Source organism: Pezoporus occidentalis, unplaced genomic scaffold, assembly GCF_034315485.1.
Source record: "Pezoporus occidentalis ecotype Australia unplaced genomic scaffold, CSIRO_AGI_Poc_V1 ctg222, whole genome shotgun sequence".
NCBI classification, from domain to species: Eukaryota; Metazoa; Chordata; class Aves; order Psittaciformes; family Psittacidae; genus Pezoporus; species Pezoporus occidentalis.
The window spans coordinates 45,940-66,555 of NW_026914095.1; the positions used below are offsets into that span (position 1 = coordinate 45,940).

Here is a 20,616-nt window from a genome sequence, read left to right on the forward strand (position 1 = left end):
AATTTCTCTGCTTGCTGACACAGAGGCTATAAAGAGAAGAAAAAGTCCTTAAGGCAGCAGAACATATTTTTTTGAGTACAAGGCACCAGAAAACAGTGCCAGTGGCTAGTGTGCCTCATCCTCTGAAAAGGTGTTTATAGCTAAGCTGTGCTGATGATAGTGATGGATTACACCACACTAATGGTCACCCAGTGGAAGAAAGATAGCATGGATGCTCTTGAAAAGGTCAGGAATAGCAAAGGGGATTCCATGAAGAACCCTTCCTCTTTCCTGCCTTTCTGGAGAAGGGTGAGAATTAGAGCTAGCCATGCCAGGGTCCTGCTATACCCACTAAGGCTTGAATGGGGACTTCTTTAGACCTACGCATTTCCCTACCCAACAATGAAAATGGCACAGCGCTGACACAGACCTCACCATTCCACACAACCACTGAGAGAAGGGCCACACCATTCCAAGGCAGGGTGCAAATTCACAGAGAGCAGAAGTATTGGGGGAGGCAAAAAAAAAAAAAAAAAAAAAAAATCAGGCAAAAAAAAAAATAACCCAAAAAAGAAGAAATAAAAATAAGCCAGGTATGACAAACATGCCACATGAAGAGAGTCCTCTGGAGTATGGAAGCACACGTGGAGCACATTTCTTGCAAGACCTGGAAGGGGTCACAGTCTATCTCTGTTATAAGGAAAAGTTACTCACTGTTACCTATAAAACAAATGAGCAGATGGATCATCAGGTAAAGAACACTGAATGCTCAGAAAAAAAATATGTATTTTCTCTTTTAAAGAAGTAAACAAGGACTCAGTTCCTCAGCCTTGAATTAACCAGATATTGATTTACACCAAATGAATAAAATGATGTGAGGAAAACAGTTGCTCAGAAATGGTGGAATACATTACTCCCAAAATGTGCTTAATACTTCTATTAACACTGTCTCCAAGTGTTTAACCAATTATCTCCCACAATTTGATTTTGTTTTCTTTAAAACTTCAGCAGACATGAGCACCTTTGAATCACTTCATGTAATATAAATAACTACACAGATGACAATCAATTTGGGCTGTATTACAAGTTTGGTTCTTTCAAATCTGAAGTACTAAGGTACTAAAATAAACACAACGCTTTCCAGCTTTAAAAATTTCTCAACCAAGCAAAAAGTATTTACCATTCTCCAAAGTAATCCAGAACACAGACTATACTGTTCACTAATGTACATTCAATCAGGGATACACTGTTATCACTAATCTAACATGAAATTTAGGTGTGCAGAAGACCATTCTGTATCTGTACCAACTTTAAAACACAATCATCAGTTACTGACGAATATGTTTAAAATATGAACTGACCCACTAGCTACTCTACTAATCCTAGGGTTTTATTTTGCCTGGAATTCTCTAGGGTTTATTCAGAAAATGGCAAGTAAACAGCACATACTCAGAGGCACAGTTCTCCATCAAGAAAGTGTTCCACAAGAACGTGCAAAAACCCACACTGAGAGTACCTCATGGGTAGATCTAAAGAAGGCAAAATATGATGGAAGTAGTAATGCTGAAAGAAACACTAGGTGAATGTAGAGGCAGAAGTAATATGAAGAAAACAGAAATGTGCAGATTTACTTGTTCCAGTCAACAACAGTAACTAAAGTTTATTGATTTCAGTTTCAGCAGCTAAAAATCCATTCAAACATTTGTATATGATACAGACAACACTATCCCATATTCAAATTTTTATCAAAGTAATAATATAGGCTAGGATTTTATCATAGTCATTGTGATTTACCCATCAATTTGTACAATAAAACCTGTTTTGAATATAAATATTACTAAGTGCAAATAGTTCTTTTAATCCAGTTCTAATTTAGCTGTTCCATTGTATGGAAATATCTAAGTAAAGAGAATGAAAAAATATAACCGTTAGCTACAAAAATAGCTGGACACATTCTCAGCCACTGTCTCTCAACTGTTCCCTTTATATCGACTATAAAACTATTTCCAACACACTAATCACATCTATTCGGAAGAAACTAAAATTATATGATTTCAAACTATTTTCATTAGAAAAACAGTTCTTTAACAACTGCATTTATTCTACTACCTAATTATATACTCTTAAAGGCCAAATACTCAGTCAGCATGAAAAAATACCCATAGCCTTTTATTAAAGGATAAAGGACCAGATAAGAGTTCGTAAGAAAAACAAAGATGCTCTTTGCTGTACCAGCAACACTGTCCAATAAAGGAAATTATATTTCATTTTAAATATCTTAAATACATATATGTCAAAGTCTTAGCACCTCCATACTGGAGACTTACTGCAACTAAGTCTGTTCATGTTACAATATTCCAGCATTGTAAGTTGCTGGACTAGCATAGCTAGTGTTTCCTTATAATATTTCATGTAACAGCCAAGATGTTAAAAAACCTCTACCTTTCTGAAAAGCTCCCTAACTCAATACTAAGTAATGTATTACTCCGCAGCCCTGCCAAGAAATCTTACCTACATAGAGTATTATTGTGACCAACAGTCAAATAAAAAAGACTGAACTGATGAATATTTGATTCTGGTATCTAAGGACAGCATTACTCAAATTAGAGGACTAACACTACCTTTTTTTCCTTTTACCTATGCACCTGTTACACTTTGTATGCAAAAGCTGTTTATTAAATGCAAGCAAAACCCTTGATTTCCTGTTTCATAATGGTCATGGTCTGATCTTCTCCATATTCAATGCACACTTCTACAAAAAAACATAATCAATTTCAAGTACAAAGCAGCAGCTATCTAATCCACAAATCAAAACTACAGCAGTGTTCTGCTCTTCCTAAAACAATCTTGAAGCCATGATTATATTAAAGACACAGATATGAGGGGATTTTTCAACTTCCAAACAGATATGCAAACAAAGTGTTACAACCCAGGGGTGCAGGTAAATCAGTAAGCAAGCAAACTATGTGACGTTTGTGCAGCGTCCTCTCAAATCCTGCAATCCCTTCTAGAAAGTCTGGGTCTACATCTCCCTCTTCTTTACTCATGTTCTTCTCACATGGCTTGGTCTCAGAAACTTTCCATGCCTGTAACGGAAACTTGAGCCAACTTCTTAAATGTATGATTTCTTCATCTCCACTCATCATCCACTTCTGTTTCTGAGAAGCTCCTCATCATGACACCTGTATCTCAAGAAGCAAAACAGGAAACATCACAGGGATGAAGCAAGGAAAGATGAATAATAATATGCCTCTGTGTCTTTAATAAAATCCCAACTTTCATTCAAGTTCCTTTTAGGAAATAAGAGTTCCTTTCACAAAAGCAAAGTTTTGCCAAACTAGGTACGTAAATATCATGTGCCGAAACTGGGGTGACCAATGCAATCTCCTAATCTGCGCCTCTGTTCCTGATATGACGAGCAGGAAAAATCCTGTACCAGCTAGCCTCACATACTGTGGAAAACATCATCAGGTGCCAAGCTTGCAGAACTAGTCTGTGGCAGCCAGCTCAACTAAAAGAAACCACTGACCCATCTACTAACTTATCCACTACTGAAAACAGTGTGAGTTATCTTTACTCAGGACCCGTTTATCCAAGTACGTAGAGCTCCAGCCCACAAATGAGATGGAAAACAAAGATGTAAGCCTCTCCTCTACTTTCCCATCGCTCCCTGACCTACCCAACTTCCACAATATGTTTGCATTTTTACACACTTTACAGGTACTGGAGATGCTTCCTCTGCATTACAGTAGCTGAACTACAAGGTGACAAAGGCCTAATGTATTTTCAATGTGTCTTTGTCCCTAAAATCACATCATAAAGCTTGGGGTTGGGGTGGAGGGGACTTGCTTATCCGTTTCTGCCATCCAAAACTTATGATCGAGCAGGCCCACAGCCAACTGCAGCACTGTTCAGAGTCTAATAACAAAAAGGCAGAGGGATGACTCATCCACAAAATGGAGACGCAGCCATCTTGCATCCAAACAGGCAGCCCAAGCTATTTGCCTGCCTCATGATTTTGCCCAAATGCTGAATGAGGGGGTGCAGCAGAAATTATTTCTGCAATGCTCCCCAGCCATCAAGCCCTCAGGCACCAAAAGCATCCTGCCAGCCAGCTCTCAGTGAGACAGAAGCATGAAAGCAATTTTATCTCTCCCATTTTAAAATAAACATTAGCACCAAAATCTCCTCCTAGCAGAGGCAGAGCAGATCCTACCTCTTATCAGCTACCATTCTGAAATTCTCAGAATTCCACCTCCCTCTGAAATCCTCCTTTCTTCTGCAATGCACTTGACAGCAACGTGCTCCATACATAGGGCACACTTCACTCTGAAAGACAGCATAGTCCTTTTCTTTGCCAACTCATCCCAGCAAAACAGTGGTTTGTTTCAGCTCTCTTACACTAGAAGTGAGGGACAGCTGTAGACACAGAGTCCTATCCGAGCACAAAGAGTCTTGGCTTTGGTTCTTGCATACTACAGTAGAGATGATAACTGAGCCTTGGATGGTCAAAGCAAAAAACCCTCTGACAACACTCTGGGTGTTGCAGCAATAATAGCTGTTAAATAACTGGCCAGAAATGTATTTGCAGTGCAGGGATTATATGTCAAAGAAAACTACATATTCCCTCAATTCTGAACTCTTGAAGAAGTCCTTACCCCTAAAAGTGCTTAGTAGGCAAACAGTCCTGAAAACCTGTCCCTCAGCGATCATGCCTGCTGTTGAGAAACATGCTATTGCTTACTCAGGAAAGGCAACTACCACAGATTTACAGAGGACAAAAAACCAAGGCAGCCACACATGTCCCATTAGAAGGGCATCCAGAACATGTCCAGATACCACCCAATTACTTTACACCACTTAACCTTTTATTATGATGATCACTGTATGCAAGAAACAGAAACCACAATTTCACTGTTCCCTAATCATCATAACTCCATATGCTCTCAGAGCACCAGAAATTAACTGCAGACAAGTAGTTCAATTTATTATTGACATCCTTACTCGTTAATCAGATGTCTACACTCAGCATATGCACCATACAGATTACAAGACATCCCAGCTTCTCACTGCTGCATGCGGAAGGAGAACTGCGGAAAAAGATTATTTATTGTCAGAAAGATCTGACACCGGCTGTCACCTGAAACAACCAAGGAATTTCCAGTTTTCTTTTGAAGAGACAATTTACTGGCAGGCCGGTGGTTCTGACTTTGATCTTCGCAGCAGCCAACACCAGCAGAAGAATTTTGTAGCTCAGTAACAAAACACAGAAACCTCATGGACTGTTAATTCAATTACAGTATTTTGGCAAGGAAGCCTTTCCCTTATACCTTGGGGAAAGTCTTCAGATTAAACAGTGCATGTTTTAAAGGCACATGCACCTCCGTTATTTGGTGTAACTGTTTATGCACCTAATTGCTTTGAGAGAAAAAGTATTCCACAGCAACTTGCTTGGAAGACTTATATTTTTCCTTGTTTTCCAAGGTTGCATAACCATATTGACTGTCCCATGTACAGAGACGTAACTTATAAGGCCATTTGCAACCTAATCTGACAGAAAAGGGTAGAGATTTCACAGGTGCTCAATTCCTACAACAGGTTTATAGAATAAATAACCAAGGTAGCCCCCTAAGCCATGTGCCCAGTTCACAAACATCAGGGATACATCACGTTTTGATTAAATATACCCCAAGAACTACAAGGCAGTGAGAGGCTGCTCAGACAGTATGCTGCTGGAAAAATCAGGGATGCTAACGGCACAGGGATGCTAACGGCACTTCTTTGTAAAGAAAACAAAGAAGGGAGGATGCCTAAGGTATCACCGTGCCACCAAAACTGAGAAAGCTGCAGCAAACTCCTACTCACTAGTTCAGCTTCTCATAGAGCTACTTTTCAATTTACTGAGCAGTACAGCAATACCTTATGTGCTTATCACAGCTTCCATCTTTAGGGGCTGCTGCTGACATGTTAGCAGCATTTCTCAGGATTCATTAAAGGCATTTGGTCAACAGCTGTCCTCTTTTACCAATAGAAACTGGAAAAGCAGACATAAACTGCAGCACAGGTGGCCTCAGAAAACCCTGAAAAAACAAAAATGCTTCTCAAACCTTTTCAACAAGATCCTCCCCAGGCAGGGTAAGCTAAGCACTGCCACAACAGGTCAGACTGCTGGTCCATCTGTTTGAGAACCATGCCCCCTGTGATCGGGACCAGATGCTTCATAAGGTGGAACAGCACAAGTAGTGAACAATGATGCAATTCACCCAAAGGGGAAATTCCTTCCTAACCTCATCAATTAGCATGCAGGTTTAATATGCTTAATTTATTTTTAATCCTATTTACTGCAACTCTGGACATTGTCACTGTATATGTATGAATGTCCTGGTCTGCTTGGAATCCAACTAAACTTTTGGCCTCGGTAATATCATGTGATATAATTATGCCAGGTTTCAAATGTTCCAATTTTCATTTAAACATCCCTTTGTTCTTGCACTATGGGAACTAACCCAGGTACTCACCACCTCTTACCCTTCTAAGTGCTCCAGCTCGGCTTGTGCCATGAGCTCCCACGCCATACTGTGTTCTGTTACAGAGTGGGAACATAATCTGAGGGCCTTTAAGGCAACAATTTAGCATCTTCTATCAGTTATGCAGCAACATTTCTATAGGCTAGATTGCTGGGATCAGCTAGCCCCTACCAGCTCTAACAACATTTCACCTCTTCCAGGTCTTCCAAGCTCACTTTTCTGTTGTTTTCCACTCCAGAGCTGCCCTCCTTATAAGCAAACTGTTTCGCCCTCTGTGGTTCTCTTTGAACCCCCCCTGACAAATTTGGATACATTTAGTTATAAAAGAACAGAGAAGAAGCATACCATGCTGGGCTTTTCAAGGTCACACAGGAACCTCTCCCTCTGAGCAAAGAATTCCCCTCCTATCTCCATGCCTGAATAAAGAACAACAGTGTCCAACCAAGCAAAACCAATCCCATTTTGCCCTGGGCTGCTGTTCTTATGAACTGCAGGTTCCTCAGTGCAATAGTAACTTTATCCTGTGTTGTTACTTCGGGATGAGCTCACAATGTATTCACCGTGATTATAATGCCAAGTACTTACTAAAACTCCAGTGCGACTAGTCACTGCCATTTCTGCTCACACAACAGTTGCAAAAGGCATCAAGGTATAAAGCCACACCTTCATTCAACCAAAAATCAGTGGGGAAAAAAAAAATAAAAATAATACATATACACATGTATAATAGTGTATGCAAACAACAGACAAGGAAGGGAGACTCTTAAGGCAAACTTGAGGTTCAGGACCTTCTCATGTCCACAAAACATAGTCCTTCTTTCAGTAACTCTTTGCGCTAAATTTTCTTCTTTCAGCCTCTGGAGCTAAAACTTTGGATGCCAGGCCACAGGTTCTTAATACCAAAGTCTTTAGGAGAGAAAGAGTAGGTAGGTAGAGATGATATCTCATGGGAAGATGGCCCCCCAAGGAGATGACAGCGCTTTTACAGTATCTGTAAGAAACACCACATAGCCATCACTATTTTACCACAAGTTTTTTGATTACAGGCTTGGAACTGGTGAATTATGACAAGAGAATACTTCTTTGCCTCAACCAAAAAGAAAATTACACCACTTCATCCTTCTTTAGAAGGATCTTCAGGCAAGCAATTGATCAAGGGAAAACTCCTGTTCCAGCCTATGGTCCATAAACAAATGATGCTCTTTAATGATCAAAATAGCACTAATAGAACTGCTAATAAGAACCATGTTGCCAACTGTTAGCTCATTAATACAACCATATGCAACTCTTGTCTCTGTTTGAGGATCATACACTGATTAGAGTCAAAAAATCACAACTCGTAACAGCAACTTTATTGTCTCATTGCACACTTCTCAGTGACCTCCCCATACTGTTCAATACCTCTGCAGCAGTCTTAGAAACTTTGCTCCAGAGCGATAATCTTAACACCTAGAAGGAGGCCATAAATGCTTTCCTGTTCTACCTCACATGTGCAAAGACGACATACTGAACTGCGTACTCCTACTCATTGCTCTTAGGCAATGCTCAAACAGCAGTCCAAGCCACAAGTATCAGAGGACTGCCATACCAGCATCTCCAGCACCTCTGATCAGCCAGCAAGTGGTTTGCCTTTGGCATTTCAGGACTTGCTGAGGTTGAAAGAGAAGACAGTAATGATACAGAACAATTCCCCCATCAGCAACGGCAAAAGTAATCTTGGAGGCCTTGAGTGCAATGCTTTCACTGCTTCTGGGTTTTTACTGAATATAAAGTAAAAAAGACACAATATTTTCGGTTTGTCACACACAAAGCCAGAGTTTGGGTACGGAAACCTTTTAACAGACTCAACAGCAGTATTTTTGGTTGCTAGAATTCTCAATCTGCTGTGCTAAAATTAGCTTTAAATAAATGTGCGATACAAGCAGCACATACTTTGCCTCAGAAAAAAAAAATCCACTGGCCTCGTACAGATCATGTGAACTTGGTTACTTAGTTGAGCTAAGAACATCAATTATTCCAAGCCTTATCTGACTGTAGATTTGCATCTGTTTAGCAATGGCATTGCCACATATCAAAATGCATGATGTTTAAAAAGCCACAGCTCTTTTACCAAAGAAAGGGAAAGCTCCTGCAAGCACAGTTGCTGCCACTTGACGAGATGGTTATGCAGAAAAGAGATAAGATTGAAAAAGCCTGTGCCACTGTCTCTACCCTTCCACCCTTCCCTCTGAAAGGAAAAATCAAGTCTTTCTCTTCTGTCAACCCATCCTTCCTTCCATATTACAGTATGAAAAGAAGAAATTGGATGTATTGAATTTTCACTCCCTGACACCAAAGCTACAGAAGATGATATTCTTTCAAGCTTTTCATAAATCAATTAAAGGATTCCCTAAGTTCTGCTCTGCTTTTACAACCAGTGTCACAGAAGTCGGTTCTATTATTATCGCTCACCAGACCGTGCATCACAACCTGAGCAACGGCAAAACAGAGTCATTCAAACATAGCGAGTACTCTGTGCTGGGCAAAGTTCACAGCAGCTGTTCGGGTCCCAGAAAGACATCTGAGAGAAGCACCATAAATAACGACATCACATGGAGGCTCCCATTGCACAACCAACATACATCTTCCCTGCTCAGGAATTTATGCTTCACACCCTATGCTGTCAGTCAAGAGCATATTACAAACTGTGTTTTCAGGATGATCCAGAGGATATTTCAGAAGGTAACACAGCCATCCTGCTGGCTGAGTCTTTTCAAAATACTCCTTCTATTCCATTACAAAAGAGACAAATGTTTCTATAATCTCATCCAAACCACGGTCTTTCTCAGGAGCAAACTATAGGTCCATGCATACCTTTAATATACCACAGATGCCCAAAACCAGTTCCAGCAATTCTGACAGAAACTCAAAAGGACTGCTACTTCACAGGCTCAGGATCTAAGTTTTTTTTCAGACGTACAAATGTATTTTCTCAGGCTCCAATTTCAGCAAATCCCTAATTTGAGCAGCCCCTTTTTAGGATTCTTAATTCATTTTACTGCTGGATTAAAATTAAACCCAGTTCTCCTAAAACATCTCATTCCTAGGCCTCTGCAAGGGGAGAATCACTTTTCAAAGCACTGCCTAGCTATAATTGAGAAAGAAGCTATATGGCTTTTTTATAAAAATGAGATTTTTTTTCCCCTTTCCTAGAGCTTTTGCCACAAATTGCCTTCTAGGGCTTGGTTCAGAAATTCCAAGTTCAGTTTATTGTTTTACTCATTAAGAACTAACTCCTTTTAGCAACTCTATTAATCTTGGAGTTTGAAGTTATTTTTATTAAAGTAACGCCCAGAATTTAGATATTCCATAAAAAGATCAGGAATTATTTTTATTAAAGCAACACCCAAGGTTTAGACATTCCTTGCAAAATCCGGCAAAACACCTTCATTCTTAGAAAGGTTCTTAGCCTTTTCCTTGTAAACACAGATTTCAGAGACAACTGAGCACCAAGAAGTTTTATCAGCCTTTTTTAATTAAAGAGTTAAAAAAAGGGGGTATTAAGGCAGGATTTCTTCCTGCTTATAAAAATCCCGAGCCTTCTGCTCTTAACACAAAACGTGGCTTCTTCCTCCTCCTTTCTTGTCTTCTGTCACGGAAGAAGTAACACCAATTTCCATTCCCCAGCAACAGATTTCTCATGAGACATTTACCCTGGCTCTGGGGTGCTCTGCCAGCAGTCAGTGCCTCTGGTCGTACTCAGCATCTGTCCCTCAACCAGCAGGGAGACCCACCAACTCAGGCCACACCAGTTCCTGATGGAGCTTTTTAGACTACAAGAAACTTCTTAGCATTCTTTAGCCACACCAGAAGTGGGGCTGCAAAGTAAAGGATCTTACCTCCATTCTCAGGAGCCTCAGGCACTGAAACCTTCTGCTCTCCAGTGGCAACCCTGTCTCAAGGACAAGATGAAGTGCTGCCTTTTTGTTTGAGCAACTAGGCTGATAAACTAGGTGACATCACTCAGGTTCCTTACCATGACTTAAACACGGTTTGTGTTTGGAGGGGAAAGGGAATATCTTTTGATCATTACTTCCGATCTGGAGCATAAGCAACTGCTTTGTCAGCAAGCCTCCTTCAAGCGCTCTTGCTCTTTAGGCACAACAGGCCAAAGACATCACAAAGTTAATAACAGGCTTTCCACCAAGGCGCTTCTTCCCCATTGAAGGTGGCACGTAGTGACAATTTTCATCCCTTTAATGTAGTAATTAGGGCTGGGGCAAAATCTTTTCAATTCCTGCGGCAGAGAGGTTAAGTTGCAACATACTCACCTTTCTCTCTGCAGCGTGTATAATTTCAGCTTGCTCAATAGCAGTGGCACTCCTGAGTTCAGGAGGACTTTAAAAGGAGCGATTATGCTCAAGGAAGTAAGCTAACATGAATAAACTGCCCAGGCAACAGGGAGACATTCCAGAGCCCTGTGCTGTCACCAGGCTTTTGGCCAATGCTGCTTAATCATATATATGCAAAATGCAAGTTACAGAAAGATGCATCACAGGTTAGAATATTCTCAGTGAATAATTTTACACTGCACTGAAGATGCTTGCCCTCAAACTGTCCTCAGACGAAGGCACTGGAATCTTCTCCCCATTTTCAGAGCTTCTACCGGTGTAAGCAGTACAAGTGATACAGCAAAGGCTTCTCTGCAGGTCTTTTCAGTTCATCAGGCAGTTTTGGAAGTGAAGTTTGAGAGCAAGTATAGCACCACTTAAGCACCACACTAATAAAATTTGTAACTCTTATGGCCATAAGGCACCAGGGCAGCTGCTACCAGCTACCTTCTCATCTAGGCTCAGCTGGCACATGCCAATTTACAGTATCCAGGTATGTAACACAGGACTGAAACTCAAAATGCTCACGGCACAGGGAGATATTTTCACTACAAGGCCCACAGTTTACAATGTCTTCAGCATTAAACACAGCCATGCTCATAGCTTAAATATTTAAGACCCTCTTGAGCCTTGTCACTAAATTTATAAAGCTCTATCTGGAAAGCTTTGATCTTCTATGCAGCACCAAGTATAAAACCTAGCCAGCCACATTGTACTTATGAGGAGACAACTTTCCCATCACTTGACAGATTATAGTTTTCACATCAGATAATAGAATCACAGTTGTATCTCCATCTACAGACTTCATTTACAAAGATGTGACTGTTCAGCAGCTCCCATTGGCACAAGACAGTGGTCAAATTCTCAAGAACACCCACATTCTAATTGAGAGACACCTGTTAATGCTTTTTTGCAGTGCCTCATAGACACAAAGATTTAACTGCCTTGAAAGCAGTTCCCTCACATGCTTTTGTGATCAACTTAAATCTACATATCATAGTAGCTTTTTAAAACAGTGCTGGGTAAGCTGCAAAGATTTGCCTCTGTACAGCATTCACAAAACTAAATGAAACCAAAGATAACTTTGGCACAATTTTTTTAAAGGTCACAAGCTTTCCCCACCCAAAACCTCTAACAATTCAGCATGAACAACTTTGCAAACCTGTTCTGTGCATGCCTACAAGCCCAAGTACTACAAATGGATCCAATGAAGACCTATCACTTTTACTCTGTGCTTTTAGGCACCTATTTTTTATTACCAGCTAAAGAAAGCTCTTTTTTTTTTTTTCTAAGTGCAATATCACGAGTTAACTTGAAAATCACTGCAGAAATTTAAGGTAAAATCTCAAAAGCCGACTGCACTTTCTGTTCCAAAGCATACTTGTATTGTAAAACTGAAATATAAAAACCTCCAACAAAGCAGGGTATAGTTTTGCTGGGATATAACTTCAATAGCTGCACGTAAGTCATGAAAACAAAACATGACCTGTCCTTCACTGATGGCCCAAGCAGCATTCTCCTAATGACCTAACATATAAAGAAGGTGCAGGCCTGGGAAAAGCTTTTGCTTTTGTTGCTGCTTCTCCTTAAAAATGCATTGCCTTCACCAAGTAAGTTTGTGAGATACCTGTGCCACTACCTCAGGTCCATGAACACAAGCAGAGCTGCAAGTCACTCAAGATTTCTAAGTGCTTCATGGTGCCCCAGCTCAGCTAACGGGAGAACTGTAAAGTTACAATCTCAGAAAGCCCTCTCCTGTGAAGGCAGGCTGGGAGAGTTGGGCTTGTTCCGTCTACACAAGAGAAGGCTCCGGGGAGACCTTAAAGCAGCTTCCAGTACCTAAGGGCGCCTACAGGACAGCTGGAGATTGACTTTTTACAAGGGCATGCAGTGACAACACAAGGGAGAATGGTTTAAGCTGACAGAGAGCAAATTTAGATTAGATATTTGGAAGTTCTTTACTGTGAGGGTGGTGAGACACTGGCACAGCTGTGACTGCCCCATCCCTGGCAGTGTTCACGGCCAGGTTGGACGGGGCTTTGAGCAACGTGGTCTAGTGGAAGATGTCCCTGCCGTGGCAGCGGGTTGGAACCAGATGATCTTTAAGGTTCCTTCCAACCTAAGCCATTGTATCATCTATAAATTACAGAATCACTACAGGGAGGCAGACGGGTGGGTTTAGTAAACTGGAAAGAAGGGGGTCGTTCTGACACGCCGCTTTACTGGGCCATGCGGAGCTGGCTGCTGCGGGCAGCGGCCCGGCGAGCCCTACAAAAGAGGCGCCATGAGGCGGAGGAGCTCTGCTGCGCTGCCGGCTCCCCGCCCGTCCGCTCGGGTTTGCCGAGCTGAAGGACGGCAGAGCCCGCTCCCGGCGCCAAGACCACGCTGCGGCAGCAGCGGGGTGACGCCGGGCAGAGGGAGCCCGCGGAGGACAGAAGGGGAAGCCCACCCAGCCCAGCGGCCGCAGCCTGCCCCCGGGGCCCCCTCCTCTACCCTCCCTCCCTCCCGCCCTTTCTCCTCAGGCGCCCCCCTCCCGCCACGCGCTCCTCTCCGCGCCGACGGGGCGGGGCGCCCCCGCGCGCGTGCTCCGCCGCGGCCCCACTCACCGCCCGGCGGGCGCCCTCCGAGCAGCAGCACGAGCAGCAGCACCGGCGGCAGCAGCGGTAACAGCAGCCGGCGCGGCCCGGAGGCGGAAGCGGCGGCAGGAAGTGAGGTCGCCGAGAGGGGGCAGAGCGCTGCTTCCGGAGGCTGGACAGGGAATGGGACGGGGGTCCCATAGGAGTTGGGCTTTTGTGCCTCCAAGTAGCGGGGAGCAGGCGCGGAGCCAGGCCCTCGAGCGGCCGGAGTAACGTGGGACGGGACGGGCTCGGCTCCGCGGTCATCCTCTGCCCCGTCGCGGCATGGTGGCAACGCTGTCTCCCGCCAACACCGCCGCTGCTTCCCTCGGCTGCAGAGGGGAAGCTGCCCAAAGGGGCCGCCTGCGCTGCGCGGACGACAGATCACCCGAGAGGGCCCTTTCCCCGGGGCGAAGCTGCCCAACCGACCCCTGCCACGGCCCAGTCACCGCGCTGATGTCCCCACGGGCGCCAACCCATGGATCACTGCCATCTTATAAACACCCTTTGGTGAACAAAGCCAGGTTTCCTCATGCCCGGATGGAACTGCAGTGCTTACCACTGCTCCAAGTCTGAATTTAGAAGCAAATAGGAAAAAAAGCGCTTTCTGGCCATACGCTCACTTCTCTCTACGCTGTTCATTAGTATTCTGTTCACTACTTGGCCAATCACTTTGTTGGGATTTACAGCAGGATACATCTTCGAGTAGTTTTCATGATTAGATGCTTTTATTAAGAAGTAATTTCTGCAGTATTCTCCAAATTAACCGATTCTGTGATTTACCTAGAAAATAAAAGTAACAGGGGTGTGATGTCTCTTCTGTCTAAGCTGACATCTTTATGCAGATTTCTATAGACAATCCCATTCTTCAGAGCAATGGAACTAAATTAAGCTAACCACCTTTGCTATTAACAGTATTGTATTGGCTTTCAGTGTCTTCCAGACATGCAATTCACTGTGTACTTCACGGTCCCAAAGTTCCTCCAGGAAAGCTTCACAGCCTTGCATACACACCCCCCATATAAACACAGGGCAGAATCTCTCTGCACTGCCGCCTATGACATTCCTGGCTCCCAACACTGTTCCCCTTCACCAGGCAGTAAGGCCACAGTGTCTTCATTCACATTCACTGAATGCATTCAGCACATTCAACACTGAACTGAACAGGAGGCTTTGCAGGCAGACAGGTACTGCCTTGCTTTCTCTAGGGTGCCGTTACCAGAGAAGGCAGGAGCTAATTTCCAAGATGCCAGCAGACAGAAATAATTTAAAACATGGGTAAGACTGCACTTCTGTACCCGCAAAGGTTTCTCTGAACAGGTCTGCCCTGCGTTGGGTGCTTTCATGCGGACTGTTTCAGTAACCCTCGGTTTGCTTCACGGGGCTCAGAGAAAAGCTACAGAGAGCAAACTTTTTAGGAATGTCCCCTTCCCTTCCCCCTTGCCGTCAGCTCTGCACCAACTAAAAGGCATTGGAAATAGCTCCACACTGGCTCTTATCATCAGCACTGGAAATGTCTCCTGAGCTCCTACAATTGTGGGCTTCACTCCACTGAGAGCTGTACACTTTCAGTCTGCTTTGGTGGCTGCTGCTGCTGCTGTTCATACTTCCTTGCTGAAAAAAAGAAACACCGGTCAACACTGATTATACCATTTATTGTATACATGTGTGTGCATGTATGCATACCTATATATATATGCGTCTAAACAGGGTTACAATCAAGAAGTAGTCTTAAGATTAGACAATGTAATGTCATCATTTAGCCACACAAGGCAAAGTTTCAGTCACCGGGTGGAGCTAGGCCTTTAGTGTAAGGCCTTGGAAGAGCTCAGTGGTAGGGTCATCGCAAAATGTCACTAAATTAACTGCGGAGAACTATGATTCCATTTAGGCCTTTTTATATTAAAAAAAAAAAAAGACTATGCCTTCAGAAGTACTATTACAGATGACCTGAATGACTTATTAGTCATACAGTTGATCCCCACATCACTCGTTTCCTCCACAATACATAAGCCACAAGCTAACAACTACACTGACTCCAAAATTAATCTGGTTAGCAAGGCAAAGGCAGATCAAAGAGTTATGTGTGGTGGAACAAACACCACATCAGCAGGCATTCTTCCGTAGGAAGGACATCCTTTTTTCATTGAATCATAGAATGGTTATGGTTGGAAGGGACCTTGAAGCTCATCTAGTTCCAATCCCCTGCCATGGGCAGGGCTGGCTTCCACTAGACCAGGCTGCTCAAAGCCACATCCAGTCTGGCCTTGTTTTCTGTTTCTACAAAATCCAATGGCCTGGTTTAAGAACCTTTGCATTTACTCTTTACATTTAGAAGGTGGGTTTCAACTCCTTCAGTATTTCTTGCCCATACTCCCTCTAGGCATGCATGTATGGCAGATGCGAAGCAAGTACAGGTGTACTCTGAATTGGACCTCAGAGTATCAGAGGCATGGGGCTCATTCCTACTCCCATCCTGACCTTCAGTATTAAGATGGGAGCAACAATACTTGTCAGTACAATAAAATTCCCATTTATTTTTGATTTACAAAGTTGAATAACTTGTGATTCCACAATCCTGTCAACTGTTACATATCCATCCACGTTTTGGCAATATTCGGGCATTCCCAGCTCTTTTTACCTTCAACATCAGCCTTATTTTGACAGCTAGAAGGGCATCGCCTGGCTGCTCCCTCCCTCACTCCATGATTGCTCATGCCTCAATCCCTGCTCACGTGGTGCCACAGGGCCGGGGTGTCCCCACCGCACGAGGGCCGGCAGGCCGAGGCCACCCGGGGAGGGAGGAGCCCCCTCTTCCCTTCCTCCACTTACCGATGGAGTACATCTCCAGCTGTTGCCGCAGCCGTATCTTCTTCATGCTGTCGTAGAAGTTGGGCTCGGGCGGCGTCTCGGCGGCTGGGGGCAGGGTGAAGATGCGCATGATCCTCCTCTTGTTCCTGCGGGAGAAGGGGGACAAGGCGGTGAGAAGCCCGGCCCGGCGCGGCCGCTTCCTGGCGGGAGCCCTCGCTCCGCCTCCCCCCCCCCCCCCCCGGCCTGTGCTCACCGCCGCGCGTAGACGAGGAGTGCGAGGCTGGCCAGCACCACCAGTAGGTAGACGTTGGTGGCCTCGTTCCAAGCTTCGTGCACCGAGTAGTCGATGCTGTCGCTATCGCCCAGCGCAGCCGACCCGCCGCCTGCGCCGGCGGCCACCGCCGCCATGGGGTACACCGGCCGTTAGGGGCGGGCGCGTGGCGGCGGGAAGTGACGTCACGGAGAGCAGTCGGGGCGGGTGTGAGGCGCACCGTAGCGGGGTGGTCGTGAGGGGCGGTGTGAGGGGTCCCCACGCGCTCCACACACACTTTTAGTTACCGGTCTATGGGGGCAGGACACAAGTAGGTAGCTGCTTCTCTCCCAGGGGAACGAACAGTCTTCGTTCTTTCACGATGCTAGCGTCTGAGGTGAAACGCCGTCGGTGGGTGGAGGTGTGAATACAGCAGCACCGGAAGCCTGGCAGGGGTGCGGGCAATAGCATCTTCACCCGCTCTGTAGCAGTGGAATGGTGTGGGACCTAAAAAGGACAAGGAAGCTGGTGAAGGGTCTGGAGCACAGGTCTGAGAAACAGCTGAGGGAACTGGGGTTGTTCAGTCTGGAGGAGAGAAGGCTCAGGGAGACCGTATTGCTCTCTACAACTACCTGAAAGGAGGTTGTAGTGAGGTGAGGGTTGGTGTAGTGAGGTGAGGGTTGGTCTCCTCTCCCAAGTAACAAGCAATAGGACAAGAGGTAATGGCCTCAAGCTGTGCCAAGGGAGGTTTATACTGGGTATTAGGAAAAGCTTTTTCACCAAAAGGGTGTTCAGGCATTGAAACAGGCTGCCCAGGCCAGTGGTGGAATCACCATCCCTGGAAGTGTTCAGAACCAACATAGATGAGGCCCTCAGTGACATGGTTTAGCGATGGACTTGGCAGTGCTGGTGTAGTGGTGGGACTTGATGGCCTTTACCAACTGAGTTGGTTCTATGATTCTGTGATTCTGTATAGCTCAGTGGTATGTGGTGGCAAGAGAAAAAGAGGTTCAGATTGTCACAAGCTTTTGATTTTCACACAACAACTAAATTTGACAGTTTAGGTTGCAAAATAAAAACAGTGCTTTCTCAAAAATCTTGCCTCCTTTTTTGTGTGTGTGTGTGCCAAAATGGGGGTTGCTGGACATTCAGGTGCTGCAGCAACACAGCTTACTCCTATGCTCCATATGGCTTCTGTTGCCAAAAAGCACAATTCTAGGATTATGCTTTGGCAGAAAAGGTGGGGCAAAGTAAGTATTTCAGTTTAGAAACTTGAAAAGAGGTCAGAACTGCACGTGAACTCAGTGCAGATTAACTAGGATGGGGATGTTCTAACACACACACACACTGGTATTTTTGTACTGCCTGATGGGGCATGTTTGAGCTACACTCCTGCTTCTTTCTATCCCCCTCCGGCCCTGACACTTCCTTTTACCATATCTTCCTTCCGACACTTAGAACTATTACAATGTAGACATTGTGGATATGGTTCATCTCCCTTTGCTTTTTGCATGCTTATATTGTAATTATTTATCTTCACCTTTTGTAAGACAATAGGGGGAAAAAACAAGTATTTTTAGGGCATGATTTATCTAGCCTACATCAAACATTCAGAATGAGCCTCCCTGTGCACTTCCAGGAAGTGCTGACCCCTTACTGAGCAGAGGGAGTCTGGACACCTTGCTTGGATAGCACTCGCTTTGCAAATGATCAACCAGCTCAGCGAAGCTCTGTCCTTTGGAGAACCATTTTCTCAGTGCAAGATGTGCCAAGTCATTCTCTTTCCATGCTATAGAACAAATTCATTTTCAGAGGCTGCAGATCAGGGCATAAAAGGATATGAGTGAAAACAATATAAAAAAAATAAAAAGCACTGTTATGAGAAAAGTTCTCTGCCTCACATGGTGTGGGAAATAAGAGTAGAATAGCAATTAGACATAATTCTAGGTCATTAAATGGGGATGGCACCCATGCACAGAACTGTGGAAACCACTAAAAGGGGGGAAAAAAATAGTAAGAGAGTCTATCAGTTACGCAACATGACACAAGACAGTTAATTAAATGTGGTTTCTCAGGGATTTCAAACAGTTCTTGTGAAGCTGAGGCTTTTTGTTTGGTTTTTAGTATGTTGAACTTTCCTGCTAACAGGCCTGACAAGAAAGCATTACACATTTCTGGCCAAAAGTGGAAAGAGTAAGTAACATAAGTAACTTGGGTGCTCTTCGTATTTCACTACTACCTCTAGATCTCACTTGAGCTCAGGTTCCCTTGTATGGGGTGTAAAGAAACTGTATTTAAGCTAATGGCTCTTTTTATATTAACCCTGCAGCTCTGCTCTGGACAACCCAGGAAGATGCTGGAATGCTCCAGAACCCTGCACCCAGCTTCCCATATGGAGGAAACAAAGGCCTGCATTCAGAAAGTATAACTTTGAGTCTTGGGCTTTTCTCTGCAGCTTCCACACAAGGAAACAGACCATGTCTCACTCAGCAAGTACCTGATCTGTTTGATTTAGTTAAATGCTTGATTTAAGGCCCAGATAATCCACCCACCCCCGACCTAGAAGACAGACAGAGATTTTCTTCCCTCATATAACACTCTGAATGCAGCAAATGTGAAGCTGTGGATAGGACAGGGTTAGGTTGAGGACCACGATATCTGGTGCTGCAGTGAGTGTGACAGCCTTACAAACCTGAGAAAAAGGGGTGATCTCCCCCTTGCTGGCCTGTTGCAACAAGAGTTCTGTAGTGCAGGCCTTCTGCCTGACTTTCTTGAGGAATCTGGTTCAAACACCAAAGTTATTTGACTCTTAAGCCTAGGTTAGCTTATGTTGGTACACTGTTGCTGCCTTTTATAGCTTGGGCTTTTGTTTCAGTCTTGGGCTCCTGAAACACCTTCAAGAATTTGAATGCAAGCTGCTGTTGAGTATGATCAGGCCTTGCAGTTGCTGTTACATGCACAAGAAATGGTGTGACCTGCCCATTTAGATCACGTAGCATATTTATTGTAGCTTGTATGAGGTGGGATGGGATAGTCAATGCTTGTGTATGCTGTTGATGCATGAGGACACCAGTTGTTTTCTGGTTTCTTATACTAAAATTGCTTGTAGGGAAACAACTGTCATTTTCTGCTGGGCCTGTATAGGATCTGACCTCCGGGATCCTGGCCTGTGACCAAAGCATCTAGGCACCAAACAAATAATACGTAACAACAGTATATGTCATTGCTGTAAGCTAAACATAGCCAATGGAGACCCAAGCTTAGTAGCTGGATTTTCAACATCACACAGTAGCAAATAAGCCTGGGGTGTTTCAGCTGTGAGTCAGACACCACCCCTCACAGGAACCAGCTCCTGGGGAGAAAAATTCTGTGATTTAATAATAATTATTTAAAAAAATCACAGCTTTTTACAAAAATGGGTACTTTGCTCATTCCACAAAGAAATCTAGCGAGTACTTGATAAAAGCACCCACTTCAGTCCCATAGATTTATCACGAGAATTGCTGAAAAAGATCTTCCAGCTCTACAAGGAAATAATTCCCTCTCTAAAAGTCCTTAGCATCCAGCAACTACTATAAATTTGACTAAAAGCTGCTATTACCAGTTTTGAAAATCCAGTTGCTTCACATCCAAAATGTGAATGCTGGAATCTAACAGTAAGCTCGTTTTTCTGAAAATTATGGCCAAAGAATACATGTGTGTTTCTATATATAAATATGTAATTTTTAATGGATTTTGAGTTACCAAGAGCTAAACAGAATCAGAAATTGCTGAGACATAAATATTGCTGTACTGTAAATATATTCACAATTTAATCCTGATAAATACTGGATTGTAGGCTTCAGAACACAGACTGACAATTATTGGAACTCATGTGGTCATCTCAAGTATACAGTATTCCAATTAAAATAAAACCATAATACCCTTTTTCTTTGTTAAAAGTACCATCTACCATATAATTAACTTGGATGAACTCTACAAATATATGCATTATATCATCCTAGAAGAACTCGAGAACCACATTTTCTTGTTCCCAGGGTCTCTTGACTGTTGGTAAGACATTA

General features: G+C 43.7%; 2 protein-coding genes across 6 annotated transcripts in view; both read right to left on the reverse strand.

Annotated features, from left to right (window-relative positions):
• The window catches only part of SLC20A2 (solute carrier family 20 member 2), a 58,003-nt gene extending 44,232 nt beyond the window's left edge, over nucleotides 1-13,771 (reverse strand). Inside the window, exon 1 of one of the 3 annotated variants that reach the window (XR_009965195.1) lies at nucleotides 13,483-13,770. The gene's annotated coding sequence lies outside the window, so the exon portion shown is untranslated. Of the gene's footprint in view, nucleotides 1-13,482 lie in introns of all 3 variants that reach the window. The other 2 variants (XM_062620613.1, XM_062620612.1) reach the window with 2 other exon arrangements.
• On the reverse strand, nucleotides 1,600-16,766 carry SMIM19 (small integral membrane protein 19). 3 transcript variants are annotated; one of them, XM_062620622.1, is made up of 3 exons: nucleotides 16,556-16,766; nucleotides 16,324-16,448; nucleotides 1,600-3,167 (listed from the first exon to the last, which is right to left on the reverse strand). In XM_062620622.1, the coding sequence occupies exons 1-3, from the start codon at nucleotides 16,708-16,710 to the stop codon at nucleotides 3,109-3,111; spliced, it is 339 nt and encodes a 112-aa protein (XP_062476606.1). In that variant the 5' UTR covers nucleotides 16,711-16,766; the 3' UTR covers nucleotides 1,600-3,108. The 3 variants fall into 3 exon arrangements, with proteins under 3 accessions (XP_062476606.1, XP_062476607.1, XP_062476605.1); XM_062620623.1 differs by having other exon boundaries at nucleotides 1,600-3,161; nucleotides 16,556-16,765; XM_062620621.1 differs by lacking the exon at nucleotides 1,600-3,167 and adding an exon at nucleotides 14,198-15,105 and having other exon boundaries at nucleotides 16,556-16,764.
• Between the last annotated feature and the right edge of the window lie 3,850 nt (nucleotides 16,767-20,616).

Coding starts and splice junctions, on each gene's coding strand:
- SMIM19 (XM_062620621.1), bottom strand. CDS start 16,710: ATGGCGGCGGTGGCCGCCGGCGCAGGCGGCGGGTCGGCTGCGCTGGGC. Junction 16,449..16,555: donor CTCCTCGTCTACGCGCGGCG/GTGAGCACAGGC, acceptor CTTCTCCCGCAG/GAACAAGAGGAGGATCATGC. Junction 15,106..16,323: donor GCTGGAGATGTACTCCATCG/GTAAGTGGAGGA, acceptor TCTTTTTTTCAG/CAAGGAAGTATGAACAGCAG.